Genomic DNA, 24,149 nt, shown 5'->3' with positions numbered 1-24,149 from the left:
GCATTTATGACCTTAAAATCATTTAAATATGACCAATTAAGCAAAAAAGATGACTTTACAATTTTTCTGAAATTAGCACTCAATTTTTTTGAAATCTGTGCTTATACATACACCTAAAAATTAAAAGGTGTATTCTTCCTCACTTCAAGTGCAGAAGTCTAGTACTGAAGGAATCAAATGATTTTGAGAGCAGAATGGTCATACCTCGATTAGATTCCATCAGCTGTAGAATTACACTGGATGATCACATGCATCTTGAAGTTATCACATTAAAAGTGCCTTCTGTTGTCCATCATATCATATTGTATCTGGAGAAATTCCATTCAATATAACAAGAGGCTATATGAACAAATTTGGGGAAAAAAACCCAACTCAAAGTGTTGAATAAACTAGATTAGATTTTTCAGCCACTTTCCCCTTTGCTCACTTTAAATCACCCTCAGTTTGTTTCACAATTTTTGGTGCATCACGAAATTCCATTCCTACAGTTTCAAGGCAGGTTATTGTTCTTGATAATCCATGGAAGTTAGATTTTTACCTATGCCAAGTTTCCAGCCATGGTTTCAGAAAAGGAATTCTGCATAATCTTGATTCACAATAGTCAAAGTCTTTAATTATCCACTCCAAGGAATTATAATTTGTGGAAAAATACATAACTGCATCCAGCCAAGTCCCTCCCCCCCCCCCATGCATCATAACAGGTTGGGGAGGGAAGAGACAAAATAGGAGCAATTTCTTTGAACTTTTGTAGAGCTGGAATGAACTTTTTTTCCATTTGAAATTACTTTATCTACATCAAGATAGTTGCTTTGAATATCTTCGACCACTCTGCATAGGCCACGTGCAAGGCATGTGATAGGGATCATTTTCTGTTAAAGAAGTTTAAGTACCTTGGCTTCTTTAGTCATGTATGAGGTGGCATCTGTTACAAAGAGGAGGATGTTTCCCTTTTTACGCGAGCCAAAGTAGTTTCATAGAATCATCACAGAGCATAGCAATAGTGGAAATGTTTATTTTTTGTAGAGTTTCACATGTTAGGAGAAATATTTCACCAGGCTTGTCACATTGCAGAGTGCCAATACTAACATTAGCTACATATCTTCCATTTACATCACTTGTTTCATCTATTAAAACCCTTATCTTATTATTGTCAACAGCACATCTTATCTTTCCTAATACACCTTCATAGCAGGCAGAGATGTGATTTTTCCTTAGAGTTGATTCATTTGGAATCAAGTGACCGGTGTACTTTTCCAAGAAATGTCTGAGGCTACCACTGCCTAATTTCTTTAAAGGAATATTTAAACTAGCCATCATTGTACATAGGTCCTTACCAAATTCTGACTGGGTATATGATGAACGTGGAGTTGAAGAAGCAGCTGTCTCAAAAAGGAGACGTTGCCTGTTCCCAACAAAGATAAATCTTGTTAAACAACTCTTATGCTGTGTGGTATCATAATATTGTTGAATATTAAAATGCTTTGGGGCTGACACCTTAATTTCACACAATTTATAAAACAAAACAACACCATCACTACTGAAAATCTGCTCCCCATACTCTTGAACAAAATGCTGTAATTTTTTGAACATCTACTTTAAGGCAGGGTTGCCGATGACTAAAATATGACCAAAATATACTGTTTATTACAAAATTAATCAGAAATGTAACACTTTAAAAAAGGCAGAAAATGACTTTCCAAACAAAACAAAACCCATGTAATTCTCACCAGATTACTCAGAAACATGTTTTTACTTACTTATACATTAAAATGCAGGTTGCAGGGGGAAAATGCTATATCATAGAAATCCTTGCCCTAGACACCACTATAAGCCATGGATTGATGTTGACTTTATTCAGACAGGTCATAGTTAATAATTGTACAGATGTCTTCAACGACACGTACTCAAACCTACAGAAACACAGAGCAGCATCTAGTTTTTACAGAAACACAAATGTTAACTGGACAATTTTTTAGTATATACTGTCCTGGTCTCTGAGAGATGACAGAAGCCACCAAAGCTCTTGCTACTATTGGCCAAAAACTGAAACTATTCTCTCCAAAACTGAAATTCAACATAGACTTACTTCTTAAAGAGGCAGTACTAACAGACCACACAATCCAATTTGCAGAGATGGGAACTAATATGTTACAATAAATTAAATTGGACAATTCCCAGTGTAAATGACAATTTAAATTCATGTATTTATTACTGGAAAAGACTGGTGTATATTGTCATTTTTGCATGGATAATTCTGCAATAATATATTGGTATTAAGCATTACTTAGGGAAGTGAGGGTGCAAGTAACAAGAAATTGTTGAATTACTGAATAACGATAGAAGCAAATCAATAATAAAAGAAGCAAGAAGTGCAAAATTAAGGCAAGTGCACAGGGTGAGAATGGCTGTAATTGCCTGAACCCTATTAGCCCATCAGTTGCTACCTTAAGGTCCAGAAACCTTGGGATATAAATGGCAGAACTATAGCAATGGACACTCCCCAAGCCCTATCTAAGCCTTGCAGGGTTTGTTTCTTCACTAAAGATTGGACTACCAGTTTGGGAAAACCTAACGGGAAACCAATATTACATACATCATTTATACAGCTTGCGTGGGACAAGTAATCGCTACTCCATTCTCCAGAGGGAGAATAGTCTTAACGTATCTCAGCATCGATTTCTGGGGCATGGAGCATGGAAAGGAGGGGATAGAAAGCAATTTATGCATGTCTGACAAGCTTTTTGCCTGTTCCTCAGGCTTTCATAGCTTGAACCTTGATGAACATTCAGATGGAATGACTGTGAAGTTGTGATTTCTATCACAGCACATAATAAAATGGTACTGATGCTACAGAAAAGCTCTTTCATTATTCTAAAATGGACCTTATTTTAATAAATTAGGATTGTATTTGAACATCTCAGATTAGACTTGATTTCCACTGTTGGTATAGCAACAGTCCATTTATTACATTTAGCTGACCAGTAACATGAAGTACAAGATCACAAACTTTTACTGAGGGCTTGAGCACCCCTGCCAAAACAACCCCAGTTATACTGATCTCACCATTATTTAGATCATTTCATAATTTTCTGTGCACATGACACACAACCAACATTGATTCATTTGCTCCGGCAAGCAGTTTATTTTCCCCTCACCAGAAGGGTTATTTTCAATTGTACTAGGGATGAATCACTCCATTCCTTATCATTTCAATATGTATGGACATTGCTGTCAAATTATTTCCTTTGCAAAGGGGTCAGGTTACTGGACACTGTGATGACTGTGCTTGTATATTTAAAAAAATGGCATATCAACCCATCATTAGTAGCAGCTGCTGGTACCACCTCTTCTGCTGCTACCACACACACACACACACACACACAAAACATAAATGCATTGCTCAGAAGGAGACAGCCTGCCCCCCTCCCTCACAGGTGAAAGAGGGTTTCAGATTTAGTGCTTTGAATTGTAAAGAAAAGAGTGTTACTTTTTTTAAAACCCTGCTGTTCACAATACTTTGCAAGTCTCAAAACCCACTTCACCCTCCCCATGCTGTTTAAAAGGGAAAATATAAATTAAAGCTAAGAACAGAGAAGGGGACATATGCAGAGAAAATGAGTAAAGGAGGGAACGGGAAAGGATATGGGGAGAGAAGGCCCCATTTCATCAGTATATCACCTTGGATATTTTTTAAGGACAAAGGGAGGTTGACTGCCCCAAGAAACAGTAGAAAAAATGAACTGATACAAAATTAAAGAGCAATATAGCCCGCTATAATGGTTCAAATAGAAAGAAATGAATTCACACAGTTAAAAGTAATGTGAATGCACCTGCTGCTATACATACATCACGTGACCACTGAAAAACAATGTATTGGTACAACAGGTATGAGAAGAATCAGTATAATTGGGGTTCGTTTCTCACAAGTGATTGAGCCCTCAATCAAGTGTGAAGAAAGACAACCCAGGAGCTAGCATTCACAGCAAGACTAGGAGATATAGCATGTTTAAATGTTTGCCCCTGCCCAAGCACACTGAGTCAGTGAGAAAGACACTAGCATTTGCTAGAAAAAAATTCAATATACTTTGCAAAATTTATCTAGGAAATAGTGTAATGAGAGGGTAAAGTAAATGTTCACCAGCTTTTTGGCAATAGCTACAGCAAGGACAGCTTGTGGTCTGAATGGGGAAGTTCCCCCCTCCCACAACATTTCAGGGTGAGCTGCCTCTACTCAGATGGTGGACCACTTCAAGTTACTCTACGAACATGATTATAGGGTTAGTATTTGTCTTTAAAGGGCACACTGACAATCATCCAGTGTGTGGCATTGATGTATATCACCAAGAAAATCACTCAAGGAAAAATCAACAACACTGGAGAAAGATTAACAAAGCTTCTTCACTGGCCCCCTCCTGAAATATGGAAAGGAGTATTGAATGTGGCTTCAGACACTGCTGTCAACATATCTTTTTTTAGGAGAAAAAGCACAAGAGGAGTTCCACACAGAATGAAAAATTTGAGAGGAACATGGCATCAAGAAGATGTGAAGCCTTCTCAGGAAGATGACATGGAAATCGAAGCCAACCGCCCCCCCCCCCAAAAAAAGCAACTAAGACCAATGGAGGCTGCTTTTTACTTAAGAAATAATCAATGGACCAGATATTTATTGGTGCAACTAAACTGTATAGCAGCTGGTGGGAAAACGGCAAAAAGTGGTTCATGTTGATGAGGTGTTCAATGGTGCCCATTTGGATGCTCATAGATACATCATAGTGAACATGGCAGAATTTGGAAAAATCGGGTGTTTTTTTTTTTTTAAAAAAAAAATCAGAATTCCCCAGTCAGTGTGCCCATCAACCAGTGTGCTTGATGGCCTGGAGATTCGGGGAGCTATAACAGAAAAGAACAGCTATTCCAAGTTCTTTGGAGAAGGTACATGGGCAGATTGGTTTAGGTCTCCTGCCCTTGACATTCTGGTGCTCACACAACAAAGTCTGTCTCAGTTAATTTTCTGGTGGTCAAACAAGAGACGACTTGGGATCTGTGAAGGACAGGGAACAGGAAGAGGAAATGTTCAATTTCCAAAAAGTTACCTCAGGTGATGATATTGTCAGCCTTACACTGGAACTGATATGAACAGGTTTTCAGCCTGACATTCTAGTTGTGGAACACCTAAGCTATACCTTCTGCTTTTCCTTCTTACATCCCGAAGATTTCAATGTCTTGGAGCTTAAGATCCATGACTTTGTTATATTGACCCAGTTGATTTTCTTATCATTGTGTTTCAAAGTATAAAGTATTCATTAGTGGTTTAATGCTCTGCCTCCTTCACAGTACTAACAAGAGTTAGATAGTATAGCTATCACTATAACTGTCTATAAAAGGATCCTCTGCCTCTTCCACTACTGCTGCTGCCCAGCAGGTACCATTCTAGAATTTGTCCTATGTGTCATTTGACTATGAAGTTCAGCTGATTCAGTCTTATGGAGTGGCAAAACAGAATACACAGTGGAACACTTTTGGAACTATCAGTTTTCTTTTGGTGATTTTAATGTTAATTCCCGAAGAGGATGGCTTCACTTAGGGGAAGAAACATCTACATTTGAAGACATGCAAATGACACCATATTATTGGCAGAATAGAGCAAATTATAATAAATGAAGGTTAAAGATGAAAGTGCATAGCAGGATTACACCTGAACATTAAAAAAGATAAAAATCATGACTACAGCAGAATCATATAACAGCTGAGATCCTATTTGTGTAAACTCTGTAACAAAAAATTGTCATCAGCTAAGTCATTTTTTTAAAGTTTCCTCTTTCCATCCTAGGCCCAAGGATTCTCATGTAACCCCTTTCATCACTGGGAACCTGTAGGACTATGGGACAGGAGTGGTGAGTCTTTAATTACTGAAAATCATCACTGTTGTTAAATTCCTTCCGACAGTGGTGATTTTGAGTAATTAAATTATTGGTTGTTGTGGGTTTTTCGGGCTCTTTGGCCGTGTTCTGAAGGTTGTTCTTTCAAACGTTTTGCCAGTCTCTGTGGCCGGCATCTTCAGAGGACAGCACTCTGGAAGAACAACCTTCAGAACACAGCCAAAGAGCCTGAAAAACCCACAACAACCATTAGATCCCAGCCGTGAAAGCCTTCACGAATAAATTAAATTATTCTTCCTCCTGTACCACAGCCCCTACTGATTCCCAACAATGAAAAAGTTTACTTGGGATCTGTGAAGGCAAGGGGATGAGAAGAGGAAATCTTTACTTTACAAAACATTGCCTCAGATGATATCATCAGTGTTACACCATGGAATTTACATGAATAGGATTATGTTTAATGTTCACAATGACAAAATTGAAATTTATTTCCTTTATAGATAATTTTATCAATCGAAATGGAGATAACAACCAAGAAGTCAGAAGAAGACAGACTCAAAGGGTGGCTGTGAAGAAACTAGAAAGGATCTTCATTGGAGACCAAAACCAAGATCACCTGTACTATGATGTTCCCAGATACTAGGTATGGAGGTGAAAGTTAGACAATGATGAAAGCCAAGAAAAAAGAATTCACTCATTTGAAATGTGTTGTTTTAATAGAGCATGGACTACCAGAAAACCAAATAAATGGATTCTAGATCAAATCAATCCTGAGTTGTCCCTAGATGTTAGTTTGAGTAAACTGAGGATATTGAAATTTAGACATATCATTAGAAAACAACACTCACTGGCAAAGACAATAATGCTATGAAAAATGGACAGCAGAATGAAAAGAGGAAGCCCAAACATGAGATGGGCTGAAATATTAAAATAGCCATAACTTTTAGTTTGGAAGACCTGAGCAAGGAAGTTAAGGGCAGGATTTTTGGAAGTCATGAATTCAAAGGGTCACTACAAATCAGAAGCAACTTGAGGGCACATAACAACAGCTAATTTTATATTTATGGGTCACTCACCTGCCCTGGAATTTATGGACCCAACCTGTAATATCTCAACATTCAGGCAGCCCCAAGGTACGTGTGTGTGTATGTGTGTGTGGGGGGGAGGGGATTTTTAGAGTAACTTGACCTTAAATCATTCCGGCATTTAGTTTTTAAGTATATAAAACATGGTTGTTCAGTCAAGATTTGAGTATTAGTGAATTTTTAAATACAGGATCTCAGCTTTGATTTCCATTCTGTTTCATAGTTTAAATTGTTTGATATCTAAAATATTACTTTATTCACTATACCTCCCCCCCCCAAAAAAAATCTTCAAACATAAGGCAAGATAAAATATTTTCATCAAATGAACAAATATATATCCAGCAGTTTGAATTGCACCCTCAGATGAACTAGTAGGAAGTAAAGCTGCAGTAACATGAAAACAGTATAATTCTTTCTAACTGGCTCTGGTCAATAGTACAGCTGAAGCCTTCTGCATCAACTTCTTCACTGTTCAGAGCTCCAGAGACAACTAACTACCACAGTTCAGAAGATGTAACAATGGCATGAGTTACCATGGCCCAGTCAGAAACTCCCACCTCCATTCAGATTAATATATTAATAGAAATAAACTGTACACCCTCTATTTTGCAACTTGAAAATCGAAATATTACAACCCAGTAAAGCTTATCTAAAAAGATACATTTTAAATGATTTTTGTCACACACTTTTCTGAGTTTCTGCCACTATCTCCATTCCAAGAACCTTCATAATTTGTGATATTATTCCTCCAGAGGAACGGTCCAACAAAGCTTCATCACTATAGCAACTAACTTAATTGGTCTAGTTCAGGTCTCTCCTTCAACCATTGGGTGGAGCCACTGTCCCTAGGTATAAGCCAAGTTTTGGGGGAAGAAAACTGATTATTATCCTTGGGGATACAGGCAACAGCTATCATTTCATTAAACTAAATTACAAATATCCTTATAATTAGATACATGACAATCTAAACAGTTTAGGGGGTTGTAAAGATTTTTATGAACTGAACTGATCTTTGACACTTGCATCATCACATAAAATACAATGCTATGCTAAATGGGAACATGTTTTAGTGGGGGAAATGGAAATGAATAACAACAACAATAAATATCCAATAATGTTGAAACGTTACTTCAGCCTTTATGAAATACTCACTCAGCTATCATATCAAGTCTGTAATTTTTTGTTTGTTTTTTCCTTCCTGTAGTTTAACTACACATGGCCTCTGGACTAAAACAGATCTAAGAAGTACAGATGTATCTACATATACATTCATTCACATCCTTTAAATTTCTAGTGTTAACTGATGGGTAACTATTATATGGTTTAAGTAAGAGACATTCATAGTAAGATACAATTTTCATTTCTTAAAAAAATACACAGGTTTTTGAAGAAATATCCTGGGGCCCCTCAGAAGGTACACCATCTCACCTATAACTTTTTATTGTTCTTCAGGAATAAAGATAGGTTACTAGTTCTTCAGGCACTGTAGCAGGCAGGTAATATGAAAATGATACACCTATATTCCAAAGTTGTATATTCAAGTCACTGAAAGGGAGAAGATGGTGGGTCTCAATACTGCATGTTTTACATCTCCTGGCATTTGCTTAGAATGGCATAATCCACATATAGAGAGAGCACGTTTAACATTGACTAATATTTGTTTACAAGTATATCAGTGAGGGATTGTTCATTTATAAACAAACATTGCCTCTACAGTTAACACAGAGACAGGCAAGTAAACATGCAAATAAAGGCCAAAAAAAAAAAAAAAACCCCAAGAATTCTATCCTGTCACATTTATCACTCTGTCTAAATATGAAATCAAAAATTGTAATTAACTCCAGGAAAACTGTTTGGGTTACTGGAATGTATTAGTCCCTCAATATAAAACACATTTCTGGCATTATAAAACATGTTAGCATCCTCAGTTAATTTAGTGAAAGCTTCACATGAGAGTTGTACGCAGTGTAATTTAAAAGTATTGCAGGGTAATCTTTGCAGTCTCCAATATATATTTATTGAGCACAAGAACATTTATGCTTTTATCCTCTGCATAGCTGATGAGAAAATAAATCACACTGAAATTTCATGCTGATGCAAGAAGCTGACCACTTACAAGTGGAAATGCAATTTCTTTTAAAACAAAAACCAAGCACTAGAAATTCAGTTTGGTAAAAATCTAAGTATAATGTTAAATCATAATATGCCTTTGCAAAGAAGTGACAAGTGAAACTAAATGTATCCCTTGAAAATTATGACAAGCTTCTGCTTTATATCAGCAGATAAATATTCCAAAGTAACGGAGCATATTAACTAATCAATTAAATATCATAGGTCTCTTCTGGTCCCTTACAACACGTAAGGATGAGCAGTACCCAATATGGTTAAGAGAGTGCAAAGAAGAAGTCTATGCTGTATAAAAATAGCATAATTTCTGTTTCTGATAACTACATTGCTGATCAGCCTAGAAATTGCTATTCTTTATCTTAAACACAGGATGATAGTGACACACTGATTTTCAGAAAGTTTCGTAACCACCACAAATGGAACACTGAATGATAAGTAGACTTACGGTGCAATCCTAGACCCATTCAGCTGAGAATAAATACCTCCAAATGAAATGCAATTTACTTTTGAGTAAACAGACATAAGATTGTGATGTTGAGCTAAACAGGTATTAAACTACCTGGTTTTCTCTGAAGCTAAGGAAATTGCATTGCAAATCAAGTTCAGTTCAATTAAAATCAAGTGATAGAGTTTTCTCACTTCATCAGCAAATACTGGTTAGTCATACTGTATATATATTTGTACTATGAACTGCCATTGATTGGTGCTGTGCAATTTGTAGTGCAGGAATGCTTTACTCAGAAGTAAACCTCACTGTATCAAATGGGGCTTACTCTTTAGGTCACTATTGAACAATTACCACTGCACCCTCATTACTTTAAACAACAACTATTTTCACATGTTTGACATCATAAATGAATGGTATCTATTTCTATCATCGCTGTACAGCCCTTTGCTCTCAGAAATTCAGACTAGTTCTCCTTTGGGAAGTACAAATTCCCAAATCTGAAATGGCCATGCAAAATAAAGAAAAGCACTGACAATGGTCTTCTAATACCATCACTGCAACAAGGCAAAAGAAATTCTAGCTTTCTCCTATTGGCATTTGATGTCATTTGGCATGCATGGGTCTATAAGGCTAACTATGTAACTGTATGTGATTTAGTGACAAAAAGGATCAAGTTCTGTGACTACACAACTATTTTTACAGGAATATTTTGGAGTAGGAGAAGTGAAGATGGAACAGCGAAATAAGATCAAATGAAAATACACTTACAGTTGCAAGCAGAAAGTACAGATTAATAGTAGAACACCTGGATTCCCATGTGTAAGAGCTTTAGTGCTCAAATGCCTAGTTAAAAATGGATGCTCAAGCTTTACAGGATCATTAAAGTGTTTGTTGAAGAAACATTGGGCTGTCTTGGTCCCATAAGCAGATTTTTTTCAGCTTAGTAGACTATGGACACATATGAACATTCTTATGCTTATGAACCAATTTGTCCTACTACGTGTTCCACCTGTACCCCCCTCAAAAAAAAAAGAATGAAAAAAAGGAAAAAGAGGAAAAGCACGGCAAAGCAAAATGGAAATGTATTTGCCATCTGACTGCAGCTGTACTTACTGCAGTAAGCGATTAGGAGGCCAACCAAGATCATAACTGCCCAGAAAGTTGAGGATGTGCTTGGTAGAGCATTAGCATCTTTCCTGCTTCTTCTTCTGGGAGATGGAGCCATTGAAGCCACTACGTCCCAAAGTGGAAGAAAAAGGAGGGTCCGGGGAAGTCTCACCAGCTGGCTCTCCCTGGCAATGACCGCCTTTTGCCACGTGTAATCCCAAAGAGAAACATCTTCCACAGAACAGAAAGGTTCAGCATCAACAACCACCATGGGATGCCGCAGAAAGCATCTTCAACCCGGTCAAGCCAAGAAGACGCATCCTGGAGCAGGCAAAGACCTGCAATGTTCTTCTCCTCCCGTGACAGAGATTCATTGGGAACTGAAGATGGAGACACCTGAACTTTTTTTTATTTTTTATTTTTTAAGGGTGACACCGAGAGTTGGCGAAACAAAGCAGTTCCGTTCGGTGTCGTGAATGAAGCAGAGGAGGTCCACCCCCCGCCCCGCCCACCCTAGGTCGCCAAGGATCCTGATGGGAGAAAGAGGGACGTCGAAGATGCTTTGGCGCCAACCCTCTCCTTGGAAAGCCGCCACGTCCCGCGCAGCGCATCAAATACTACCGGGAGAGGGGCGCGACGGGCTGGAGAGAGAGAGAGACACGCAAACAGGCAAGTTCACACGGAGAGCCACACACAAACCAGCCACCCTCTCCAGTGAAGGGCTCCTACTGGAAAAGGAGGGCAAGGAACGCCGCCGGGTAATTAATTCCACACAGGAAAAGGAAGCCGTGCCATCACTCGCAAAGCCTGAGAGGAGGTTCCGGGCGAGCGGCCGCACTGCTATTTGACATGCTTCCCGAAAAACGCCCAGAAACGAGATAACTGTCGGGTCTCCATCCCTTCCGAGGGACGTTCTGGGCACTCGGTGGGGCTCCGCAGGCGACGGAGAGAGAGCGCGCGCGGGCGCGCGGACTCGCTTGCCCCCCCCTCCGTTCCCCGCCACCGGCAAACTTCCCGCGGAGCCTCCTCAGCACTTGTTAGCGTCTTCTCTGCCCGCCTCCCCCCGCCCCGTCCCCAAAGGAAAGATTGCGAGCCGTCGCGGAAAGCGGGCCAGAGAAAGAGAAGAGAAGGCGGGAACCCGACCGCACCCACAGGTGCCGCTTCTCCTTCCGCGGCAGTAGCAGAAGGTGCTTTCCTTTTTTCCCCCTCTCGGGTCAGGCAGGCAGAGCGCGGGCAGAAGCCGTGCTGCCTTTGCCAGGGCGCCTTGCCGACGGGCGTCTTTGGCTGCTGCCGCCCGCCCTCCTTTTGCTGTCCTTCCGTGCGCCGCAGAGCAGCCGCTTTTTCTCCTCAGAAAGCTCGGCGGCTTCTTTTGCCCGGTAGCTCTGCGTTCGTCCCTTCTGGTCAGTTCTTCCGTCGGCCGAGCGCTCCCCGGCTTCTCCGGTGGCTTCTTCAAGGCTGGCCCGAAGCTGCCATCCCTCCCTCTTTCCGGCTCTCCTTTCTCTCTCTCTCTCTCTCTCTCTGCCTGCCTGCTGGCTCTCTCGCGGACACGAAGGCAGGCAAGAGCGCGCGCGCTCTTCATTCGGATGGCAAATTTGGAGGGTGGCACGCGGCTGTCACCAGGCTTGTCGCGTGGCGCCCCCACCCACCCCGCTGCGGCTTTTTCCGCAGATGTGTCAACTGCAAAAGCCACATACGGGGGGGGGGAGAGGAGAGGGGGAGGAAGAGAAAGAAACGGGGGCTCCTCGGTAGAGTGTCCGAGCACATCTGGAATAGCCCCTGCGGGTCAAACTGCGCGCTGCGCTGCATGTTTGAATACACTAATAGGAAGGCATGCTTCAACCACAGCTACCTCGTTTTTTGAAGGAAAAGCAGCCGACGACGAGCAGCTCTTGCTGGTCAGGAAAGGGATCCCCTAGACGGGAACCGCAGCACTCTTTCCTGCCTTATTCTGCCCCACACGTTGGGGGGGGGGGCAGATGGAAAGGCCCCATTCCAGCCACAATTCACTCGATCTCCTCTCCTGAGAAATCCAGCTTCCCGTCAGAGAGGTGGGAAGGGACTTGCCTAGAACCGAAGGCAGTGGCTGGTCCTATCTCCTGTCTCTGGCTCTCCTCTTCTGGATACCACAGCAGGGAGAGTAAGCCCTGAGGTGCTGCTTGGAGAGAAGGTGGCTATTCATAGCTCTCTGGACCAAGGCAGAGATCGACAGAGATGGGAGCCATTAGGACTGATGGAAAAAAATCTGAAAATGGATGCCAGTTTCCAGTTCTGTCAAAAAAAAAAAAAAAAAAAAAAAACCCACACATACAGCTTTTAAAAAAAACCTGAAAAGGGGGCGGTAATAATAATAATTGTGTGCCCATCCAGTCAATTCTGACTTATGGTGACCCCTTTCAGAGTTTTCTATGTATATACATTACCCAGGAGTAGTTTACCATTCCCTTCTTATGGGGGCATCCTGGGACTGTGTAGCTGGCCCAAGGCCACACAGACTGGATCTACTTGCAAGAGATGCTATGAGGAATTAAACTCCCAACCTCTGGCTTCATAGCCAGATGCCTAACTTTAAAAATTTACTTTCTTCACCAGTAATTTTCCGTGGAGGAGTCCAAGTAGGGTTTGAGATCTGAAAAATAAGTATTGAGCATAGCAGGATGTCCACATGATTCATACCCTGCTCTGAGTGGTGCAGTTCAGAGGAATTTAGTTGTGCAGAGTAGTTGCTTTACCTCTCACTCACCTATGGGTGGTAACATGTTGAGGCCTGGGTCTGGTGAGCCCTCACCCATTTGTACTGTGCTGTCAGAAAGAAGGAAGTGAGTGTGTAAGGACAGGCTTTCCCAAGGAATTGGCACCATCACAATCAGTTATGTCTGAAGTGGGTCGTAATTCACAAAAGCTCATATTGATATCAATTTATTAGCCTTAAATGTTCCACAATACTTTGTGTGTGTGTGTTGTTCATGTTGCTGCTGTTTTGCAGAAGTGCCTGCCTCTACCTCTCTTGAAAATACCCTGTCACCTGTTTCTGCCCTGAGAGAAAGAAGGTGTGAATGATCCTGTGGAGGAGGCAGTCACCGCCTGTTTTTAATTCACCTTCTCTTGCTGGGTTGCATACCAGGGAAAACGGTGGTTCACTATAATGCATACCCACCCATCATTCTTACACAGGTGAACAAGTGACAGTATGAAAGGACAGCCATGTTTCTCATGCCTACCTCTATGCTGTACCATCACCCAAAGAGAGAGAAATTGAATAGAAGGCTGTGTACAGTTTGCCTCCTGGCAGCATGACACACCCCAAAATAAGTTGAGAAAGTCAGAGAAAGGAAGCATGAGAAAACTGAAAGATCTGAGCAAGAGGCCTTTATTGTGGTTCTGCTACCTTCAGAGATCCATCTGGTAGGGACATGTACTCCTTGGTGTCTGCACCTAAGGTCTGTAACTCCTTATCAAAAAAAGGCTATGATTGCCCATCCCCTACTCTCCTTCTAGGAACAGATGAAAATCTATTTAAGTAGGCCTTTGATAATTGAGAGATTCCATTCTCCTTGTGGATGAGCTGTTTTTTATTGCTCTAAGTCAAATTAATAGTACTGCTTTTTAATGATTTAACTTTATTTCAATCATATAATTCAATGCCTATTTTGATGTTTGTCATTTTATTGTAATTTCATCTGTTATCATTTTAAATTGGCCTAGAAACTGCCTTGGGTCTCACTTCTGAGAGAAAGACAGTGCATAAATGAAATTAATTAATTAATTAATTAAATTGATTATTTTATTGTCATGGGCTTCCAGCTAATAGAGCTCAGAGGGCAGACTACCACTAAAAGGGCTTTCTGGGGCTTCTTGGCTGCTACTTCTCCTTCCTGTGCTACACATTAGGAGAAGGGAGCTAAGGTTACTACTTACTGTGTCAAGAGTGAGTTGACAGTTATTTCCAAGTAATTCTGTAAGAATACAGTACTGTATGTCTGCAGTGCAGCCTTCAAGTGATATATGGACTCTGCCTTTTGGTGGTTAAGAAGTGTGTCAGAAGATAATGTAGGAATTTAACAAGGTCAAATGACACTTCAAACGTCATTTGAAATGTTCAAGTGTAAGAAATCTTGTCAGTGCCCTAAAGACATATCTAGAACAAAGTGTTAAGATATATAAATAACAACTTTTTTGGGTTGCATTTGTAACTTTTGTAGTTTCCTCATTGTTACTGTTTTAGATTCAGAATATCATTGTTTAGATTTTCCTGAAAAAGAAACCAACGTATCTTATGCCCTTTTAATGACACTCCAGTCTGTCTAGTTCTTGTCTAGCTGCAAGACAGTAGTTGTGCATTTCCATTCCCATGAATGGGGAAATGAAGGCAGCAAGACAAGGTTATAGACTGAATGGTACAGGCAGGACAGAAAGACACCAGCAACAGCTTGTATCACTGTCCTTCTTAATATTTTTATCTACATTTCCTCCCCCTTTTCCCCACCACTAAGAGTAAATTCTAGTCAGCTTCCTAAGGCAGCCAGCAGGGAGGAACTGAGTGACAAACTTTAAAAGAGGAATGGGAACAGTCTTTTTAAAAATTATCTTTAAAGGGGCAAAACAGGTCCTTTTTATCTGTTCTTCCTTTCTCTTGGATCTGAAATTAAAGCTTGCTGCTTATGTACCATCCCATAGTACTTAAAGCACTCTCTGGTGGTTTACATGTTAATTATGCAGGTTACACATTCTGCCCCATCCCACCACAGCAAGCTGAATATACATTTTACCAGCCTCAGAAGGATAGAAGGCTGAGTGAACCTTGAGTTGGCTACTTGCGATTGAACCCCAGGTCATGAGCAGAGTTTGCCTGCTGTACAGATTAATCATGCTGTACATGATTAATGGTGCTGTGATCACTAAATTGTAATCATTTATTCATTTATTATATTTCTGTCTTGCCTTTCTACCAGAAAGGGATTCAAGATTTAAAGAATGGTTTTGCAGCAGGAAAGAAAAAAGAAGTTTCACATCAAAGGTTAAGAGCATACTCTTTCCCCCCAACTAATCACCATATGTGAATGCTGGATTTAATGTGAGGGATTTGTGGGGGTGTTGCTCCTCCTTGGGAGTGATCAGTGGCTCTTTGCTCTACCCCATGGTTGCCATGGAAATGCACAACTATATCTGATTCTGTTCTTATTTATATATAAGTTGAAAAAATGTACATATGCCTAGTCATAACTGAATGGCAATTTCACATGCATCTTCAGTTTATATATATATTGAGCAGTAAGACCCCCCCAAATCTGTGCAGTACACTGTCCAATCACTTCCAAATTATGGCCATCGTATGAATTAATAACCTCCAAAAAGGACTATCATTAGTATTTGTCTTCAGATCTTGCAAACTAAAGGCAATGCCTTCCTTTACTGAGACAATTTATTAGTTAATGTTGACAAATAAATCCATCTGTTAATAGAGATGGCCAAATATAGCTGTCAATACTGATATAAACATAAGTACTGTTTATATTGTTTTATTTCTTTGTTTGTTTGTTTTTGCTAACATTCACAGAAGGATCACACATGAAATCTGAAGCTTGCCCACTTTTCTTAATATCAAGAATAGCAGCTCTTATTTTGTATTAGAATGCAACTGATTGAGTGCCTGGGTGTGTGTGAATGTGCCATGGATATCTTGAGTCTCTCATGTGGGGTCTGTGTTGTGCAGGTCATTGTCACATTTGGGACAGGAAATGATCTGTCTTTCTTTCCCATCCCCATTTTATGCTTCACTTTTAATGCCTGCCACTGGTATGTATTTTTGCAGCACTTTGTCTGTTTCTGTTTTTGCTGTACATGCCTTTGTTCCTGATGGGGTAAGTACCAAACAAGACAGCAATCAGGTATCCTACACATTGGGGTAGCAAAATTACTAGCTGGAGTTGTTCCTTCCTATTCAGCAACATTTTTTGCCATTTCCCCCTGACTGCTATAACTTTATTTGATTGGGTGGAACAAGAGGTTTCTGTACTGCTATTATTGTTTCTGTGCTGTTATTTTATAGGTCATCCTTTCCCACCAAGGGGCTAGTTTAGCAAGGAAGCAAACATCCTCTTTCCCAGTCTTTTGTGCTGGCTGCCTCCTCGCTTATACCTAGGGAACTTTGAATCTGATTTGAAGAAATAAATTGCACAAATCTCAGAGGAGAGAAGGAAGAAAAGGAGACTCATTGGAGGCTTGGCAGAGGAGTCCACAGATAGAGACATGGGGGGAGGATAGCATGTATTATTCCCACCCTAGCTATAGACACAAATTGATATTCCATTCACTCTTACTGTGGCCACTGACAATCCAAAACCTCTACTTTGAAAAAAAATAGTGCATATTTGTTGTTGTTTAGTCGTTAAGTCATGTCCAACTCTTTGTCACCCCATGGACCAGAGAACCCCAGGCCCTCCTGTCTTCCACTGCCTCCCAGAGTTGGGTCAAATTCATGTTGGTAGGTTCGATGACACTGTCCAACCATTTCGTCCTCTGACGTCCCCTTCTCCTCTTGCCTTCATTCTTTCCCAACATCTGGGGTTTTTCTGGGGAGTCTTCTCTTCTCATGTGATGGCCAAAGTATTGGAGCCTCAGCTTCAAGGTCTGCCCCTCCAGTGAGCAGTCAGGGTTGATTTCTTTCAAAACGGATAGGTTTGTTCTCTTTGCAGTCCAGGGGACTCTAAAGAGTCTCCTCCAGTGCCATAATTCAAAAGCATCAATTATTTGGCAGTCAGCCTTCTTTATGATCCAGTTCTTACGTCCATATATCGCTACTGGAAAAACCATAGCTTTGACTAAGCAGACCTTTGTCACCAAGGTGATGTCTCTGCTTTTTAAGATATTGTCTAGGTTTGTCATCACTTTCCTCCCAAGAAGCAGGCATCTTTTAATTTCGGGGCTGTTGTCTCCATCTGCAGTGATCATGGATCCCAAGAAAGTAAAATCTGTCATTGCCTCCATATCTTCCACTTCTATTTTCCACGAGGTGATGGGACCAGTGGCCATGATCTTAGTTTTTTTTTATGTTGAGCTTCAGACCATTTTTGGCACTCTCCTCTTTCAGCCTCATTAAGAGGTTCTTTAATTTCTCCTCACTTTCTGCCATCAGAGTGGTATCATCTGCATATCTGAGGTTGTCAATATTTCTTCCGGCAATCTTAATTCCGTTTTGGGATTCATCCAGTCCTGCCTTTCACATGATGTATCTAGTTCTAAATGTATCCAGTTCTAACTGTTGCTTCCTGATTTCTCAGGAACTCTATGTGATCAGGAACTCCCAAGAACTTGCCATAGTTTGTTGTGGTCAAGACAGGCAAAGAATGATGCATAGTCAAAGTGATCAGGAACTCCCAAGAACTTGCCATAGTTTGTTGTGGTCAACACAGGCAAAGAATTTTGCATAGTCAATGAGGCAGATGTTTTTCTGGAACTCTCTGGCTTTCTCCATAATCCAGCGCATGTTAGCAATTTAGTCCCAAGTTCCTTTTCCCCTTTGAAATCCAGCTTGTACTTCTGGGAGTTCTCGGTCCACATACTGATGAAGCATACCTTGGAGGATTTTGAGCATAACCTTGCTAGCATGGGAAATGAGTGGAATTGTATGGTATTTGGAGCATTGTTGGTAACAAAATTAGCCTGAAATAAATCCTCACAATGAACAATGTTGGGCATATGAAAGTGCTCTTAAGTCAATGAGAAAGCTCTAGATATGTGTGTTTTTTTGAGAAATGGTTAGATAGCTTTTTGTTTATGCAACAAGTATTTTAGTTTTATAAGGGATATGGTAAGTATGAATATCACTTAGCAACTTCTGCTGCTTCAGAAAAAATTAAAGGTTGAAGAGGAGATGATCATTTTTTTTTATAAAATGCAGCACTCAATAATGAAAAAACACCTAGTGTATGACAAATTGCTGCCTTCTTCTGAAATGAGTCAGTGCTGCTGTCTCGATTAACTGGACTTGATATAGAAACAGAAGTAGTTATTATATACTACAAATTGTTCATTCTTGTAAGTCAGCACATTTTAATAAAATGATGTGACTCATGTTATTCATTAGAGAGAGGCATGAGCCAGAAAAATGATGAATTGGGTGGTTTGTGGTTTGTGAACCACAAACCACAAATCCCAGAAAGATGAACCGGTTTGTGATTCATGTATTTTCCAGTTTATGCAGGGGGGGGGGGGAATCTAATGCCTTCACCCCACTCTGCTGTTTGCCTGCCCCCTTCCAACTGCCCCTGTTGCCTCCTTACCTGGTCCTGCTGCTGCCTACTGTTTGTTCTCCACCAGTGCCATCTTTAGAGACAGTTGCCCAGCTTCCCTTCCAGGAGTAGATCCAGCTAACAGGCTTGTGCATGAGCAGAGACAGCAGGCCTGGCTCTCAAAAGGGAAGCCAGGCTGCTATCACTAAAGATGCAGCAATGCAGAATGAAGAGGAGGAGGTGGCAGGACAAGGTATGGAAGTGAAGAAGCAGTGTGAAGGAGTAGGGCATCCATTTTGCACACAACTAAGCGCTAAGTGGAAAAAAGTTTGGTGCTTCATTTCATTTCGACAAAACGGGATCCCGGAACTGAACTTTGAACTGAACCACAAACCAGCCCAATTTGTGAGCGTTTTCAGTTCATCATTCATTTCATGCCCATCTCTATTATACATATATCTGATTTTATTCATATGTTTAATAAATAGGTGAATGGAGGGTAGGTAGGTTGAGAGCTAGATTGGGGCAAAAATAAGGTTTCCATAATACTCATTTAACTGGGTTTGTTCCAGATTTTAGAAGTGTCAGAATGTGTAGTCCAGATTCAAAACTTCCTCTTCTCTCCCCCACCTTCACTTTTTAAAGTAAGTCTCTAGCACATGAAGAACAATATATTAGGCTCAAGGTAGGCTCCTTAACAGCATCATCTTTTAAAATCTTAAAAGATGATGCTGTTAAGGTGCTACATTCAATATGCCAGCAAGTTTGGAAAACTCAACATTGGCCAGAGGATTGGAAAAGATCAGTCTACATCCCAAACCCAAAGAAAGGCAGTGCCAAAGAATGCTCCAACTACTGTACAATTGCACTCATTTCACACACTAGCAAGGTTATGCTCAAAATCCTACAAGGTAGGCTTCAGCGGTATGTGGACTGAGAACTCCCAGAAGTACAAGCTGGATTCCGAAGAGGCAGAGGAACTCGAGACCAAATTGCTAACATGCGCTGGATTATGGAGAAAGCCAGAGAGTTCCAGAAAAATATCCACTTCTGCTTCATTGACTATGCAAAAGCCTTTGACTGTGTGGACCACAGCAAACTATGGCAAGTCCTTAAAGAAATGGGAGTGCCTCAGCACCTTGTCTACCTCCTGAGAAACCTATACTGTACGTGGAACAGGAAGCAACAGTTAGAACTGGATATGGAACAACTGATTGGTTCAAAATTGGGAAAGGAGTACGACAAGGCTGTATATTGTCCCCCTGCTTATTTAACTTATATGCAGAATACATCATTTGGAAGGCTGGACTGGAGGAATCCCAAACCGGAATTAAGATTGCAGGAAGAAATATCAACAACCTCCGATATGCAGATGATACCACTCTGATGGCAGAAAGTGAGGAGGAATTAAAGAACCTCTTAATGAGGGTGAAAGAGGAGAGTGCAAAAAACAGCCTGAAACTCAACATCAAAAAACCTAAGATCATGGCCACTGGTCCCATCACCTCGTGGGAAATTGAAGGGGAAGATATGGAGGCAGTGACAGATTTTACTTTCTTGGGCTCCATGATCACTGCAGATGGAGACAGCAGCCACGGAGTTAAAAGACGCCTGCTTCTTGGGAGGAAAGCGATGACAAACCTTGATAGCATCTTAAAAAGCAGAGACATCACCTTGCCAAAAAAAGTCTGAATAGTCAAAGCTATGGTTTTTCCTGTCATGATGTATGGAAGTGAAAGCTGGACCATAAAGAAAGCAGATGCCTTTGAATTGTGGTGCTGGAGGAGGCTCTTGAGAGTCCCCTGGACTTCAAGGAGAACAAACCTATCCATTCTAAAGGAAATCAACCCTGAGTGCTCACTGGAAGGACAGATCCTGAAGCTGAGGCTCCAGTACTTTGGCCATCTCATGAGAAGAGAAGACTCCTTGGAAAAGACCTTGATGTTAGGAAAGTGTGACGGCAAGAGGAGAAGGGGACGACAGAGGATGAGATGGCTGGACAGTGTCTGCGAAGCAACCAACATGAAATTGACACAACTACGGGAGGCAGTGGAAGATAGGAGGACCTGGCGTGCTCTGGTCCATGGGGTCACGAAGAGTCAGTCGGACATGACTAAACGACGACGAGGCTCAGGACAGTGCTTTGCCTTATTGGTGTAAGAAACCACTTTTTTCTGTGTGGTGGGTAGAGATGGGGATGAAGCACCAAAATGGCACTTTGTCTTGATTCATGGGTCGTCAAACTTGATGACGCTTGAACCATGAATTGCTCCCCCAGTGACCCGAGGAAGAACGAATCAATTCGTCATTCATTGGTGTTTTTTTTCTTTCTCTCAAGAGAGAGGGAATGCAGGGATCAAAGTGATCCTATAGTTCTTCAATCCCTGCTTTGCCCCTCCACATGCCAAGCAAGCCACCCAAAGGGAAAATCCCCCTTTGCTTATGCCCCTGAGGAACACCTGATTTGTGGGGGCAAAAGCAGATAGGGAACAAAGGGATGAATATAAAAGGGTTATGTTTGTTGCTTCATATTCATTCTGGACCCCAAGAATATGAATCAATGAATATCTGACGAATCAGGGATATTTAACAAATATCCTGATTCATTTTTATATTCGTCCCCATGTCTAATGGTGAGCTAACAGGCAAAGCCATCCACAGGATTTCACAGGATACATGTTGCAATGTTTAGAATCTCCTATCCTCTTGCAAACAGTGCAGAGAAAGCAGTTAACCCATTACAGTGAATACTGGCATACTGGCAGGAAGCTATGGTCCAAAATGAGGAACTTTTCTAAGGTCTGACATCAGTGCATTTTCCACTTTGTCAAAGGGTTGGACTCCAATATCCTTTGTGTTCTTCCAGCTTTACCAATCTGTAGATCCATAAGTCTATGAGTTTTTAATGCTGTATAAAGGTAAAGGTAAAGGTTCCCCTTGACAATTTTTTGTCCAGTCGTGTTCGACTCTAGGGGGCGGTGCTCATCCCCGTTTCCAAGCCATAGAGCCAGCATTTGTCCGAAGACAATCTTCCGTGGTCACATGGCCAGTGCGACTTAGACACGGAACGCTGTTACCTTCCCACCGAGGTGGTCCCTATTTATCTACTTGCATTTGCATGCTTTCGAACCGCTAGGTTGGCGGGAGCTGGGACAAGCGACGGGCGCTCACTCCGTCGCGTGGATTCGATCTTACGACTGCTTGGTCTTCTGACCCTGCAGCACAGGCTTCTGCGGTTTAGCCCGCAGCGCCACACGTCCCTTTAATGCTGTATAGTAGCTTAAAATGTACAATAAAGCTTTGTTTGTTTGTTTGTTTGTTTAAAGCACTCTCTCACACACATACACATATATATCTATCTAGAGTAGGGCTCCTGAAAAGAGTTTTACGTTATTATGCATGCCCCTTTCTTGAGATGATTGGATTATGGTTGAGGCCAGTTTGTCTTTTCCTCTGCAATTACAGACACTGTTGAGGAAGGCAACAGCAGGAATATGTTTGCATTTTGTGTCTATGTGAAAGGGATGTAGGATTATCTCTGTTTTGTCAGATCTGGCAAGAGATTTCAGTGATAAGTATTCAATTACCAACTAGCTCCAGTGATTCCTGCTGCTAGTGTTCATGCTCAAGAGCAAGCAGTGCTGGTGTAAACATCTTCATTGCCAAGGAGTTTTGTTGGAATAGGTCTATAGTGCATGTTGTAGACAAGAGACAGAGGGAGAGTTTCTGACCCAGAGAGTTCATATTTCAAGCTTCTGGTTGTTGGCATTTTTCAAGCCTCAGTGTTAGGTATTTTCTTTCTTAATTATATGTCATTTATGACTAATATAGTATAAGCTTGCATATAATTATATTACACATTGATTTTCTTGTCTCTAGTGAATCGCTTTTCTACAAACACATGTCTAATTTTCCAGTGTATGAAGACAAATACTGCTCAGCAAAAGAATACTGGCAGGAATACTCACACACAGCAGTAACATTTGAACAGGTTCGAACTGATGAGCAGTCAGCTTAGAATTATGATTGATTTATCTGAATTCACTTTTGCTTTGGACCAATCTGAGGCCTTTCAGATGTATTGAATGACACTTTTGCACTCCCAACACCTCTGGAGGACTCCAGGTTGGGGAAGATTGCATTTGGCTCACATTCTTCTCTATCTCCATTAGACATGCCTTGGAGAAGAGGGATGGGATATTCTGATTAGGATAAATGAAAACAAACACGGAAGAAGTGCTTTCATCCATTTTCACCTTCTTCTGTTGCCCTCCGGAAGAAACCTTCTTAAAAATGAATGAAACATTGCAATAAATATGAGGCATACAGCAGCGAGTACTCTCTGCTGGTGGTGGTTCCCTTAGGGATTTTGCTGCTGATTGAGCTCCTTGGTTTGGCTTCCCTGCCTCCATTTTGGATTGATCATCATGTGACTGAGCTGCTGCCTCTCCTACTCCATTTTGAGATTACAATTATTATTATTTTATTTCTTCCATTTTCACTTTGCATTGCCTGCTCTGCCCTGCCTTACGCTTGGAATTGAATTCATTCCTCCTTTTTGAGCTTTTTTTTTTAATTGGCTCCTTTTTTGGGGACCATTCTAACATTTCATCCCCCTACCCCCATGGTTTGCTTGGATGTCTGCTAACATCATCACCATCATTTATCAAAGCAGTATGGGAAATTAAAATCCCCAGTCCCGTGTTCTAGGGGCTACGTAGGTGATGGTGGTAAATTTGACTATATTTGATTTCACTATACAGTATTTCCTGCCCTTGTTGCTTGTTAATTTTCTCCTGCTGCATAATTTGGAATTTTCTTTGTTTAAATCACTATGGGAAGTTTTTTTAAACAACAACAACTGATCATTTGGTTGCTTTTCTTTTTCAAGTTGCATTGCTTTAATATTTATCTTCTTTTCTGGTTTAATTTGTTTCTAGGGTGAGGTGGGGGTTCTTTCCAGATCTGTTATTTACATTCCATTTCCATTTTGCATTTGATAATGACACATCTGATTCTGAATGTCTTATAAATTATATAAAAGAAAAGTACTGAACTGGTGCTGCTTCTACCTGCCTATATAGGTCTGAGATAATGATAACAGTGACAATGCCTTTTCTTTCTCCTTTGTTCCATGCTTCAGTAGAGGATGACATTGTTTGTATCTGTTGCTTTGCCTCTGCTTTTTTGGACTAGTTTTAAGGACTCTTTGAAGTTTTTTGGGGAATGCTAAGTGAAAAGTGAATCGCTAAAAACAAAACAGAAGAACCTGAAT

The 24,149-nt window shown here is 40.8% G+C and overlaps 1 protein-coding gene across 3 annotated transcripts in view; it reads right to left on the bottom strand.

The window, feature by feature from the left end:
* TAFA5 (TAFA chemokine like family member 5) overlaps positions 1-11,694 on the bottom strand; it is a 418,878-nt gene extending 407,184 nt beyond the window's left edge. Inside the window, exon 1 of one of the 3 annotated variants that reach the window (XM_078394396.1) lies at positions 10,653-11,694. In XM_078394396.1, the coding sequence (XP_078250522.1) occupies positions 10,653-10,917 (265 nt within the window). In that variant the 5' untranslated portion in view covers positions 10,918-11,694. The remainder of the gene's footprint in view (positions 1-10,652) is intronic. The other 2 variants (XM_073000620.2, XM_073000621.2) reach the window with 2 other exon arrangements.
* Between the last annotated feature and the right edge of the window lie 12,455 nt (positions 11,695-24,149).

Source organism: Pogona vitticeps, chromosome 5, assembly GCF_051106095.1.
Source record: "Pogona vitticeps strain Pit_001003342236 chromosome 5, PviZW2.1, whole genome shotgun sequence".
NCBI lineage: Eukaryota > Metazoa > Chordata > Lepidosauria > Squamata > Agamidae > Pogona > Pogona vitticeps.
This window is presented reverse-complemented; position numbering and strand designations above follow the sequence as displayed.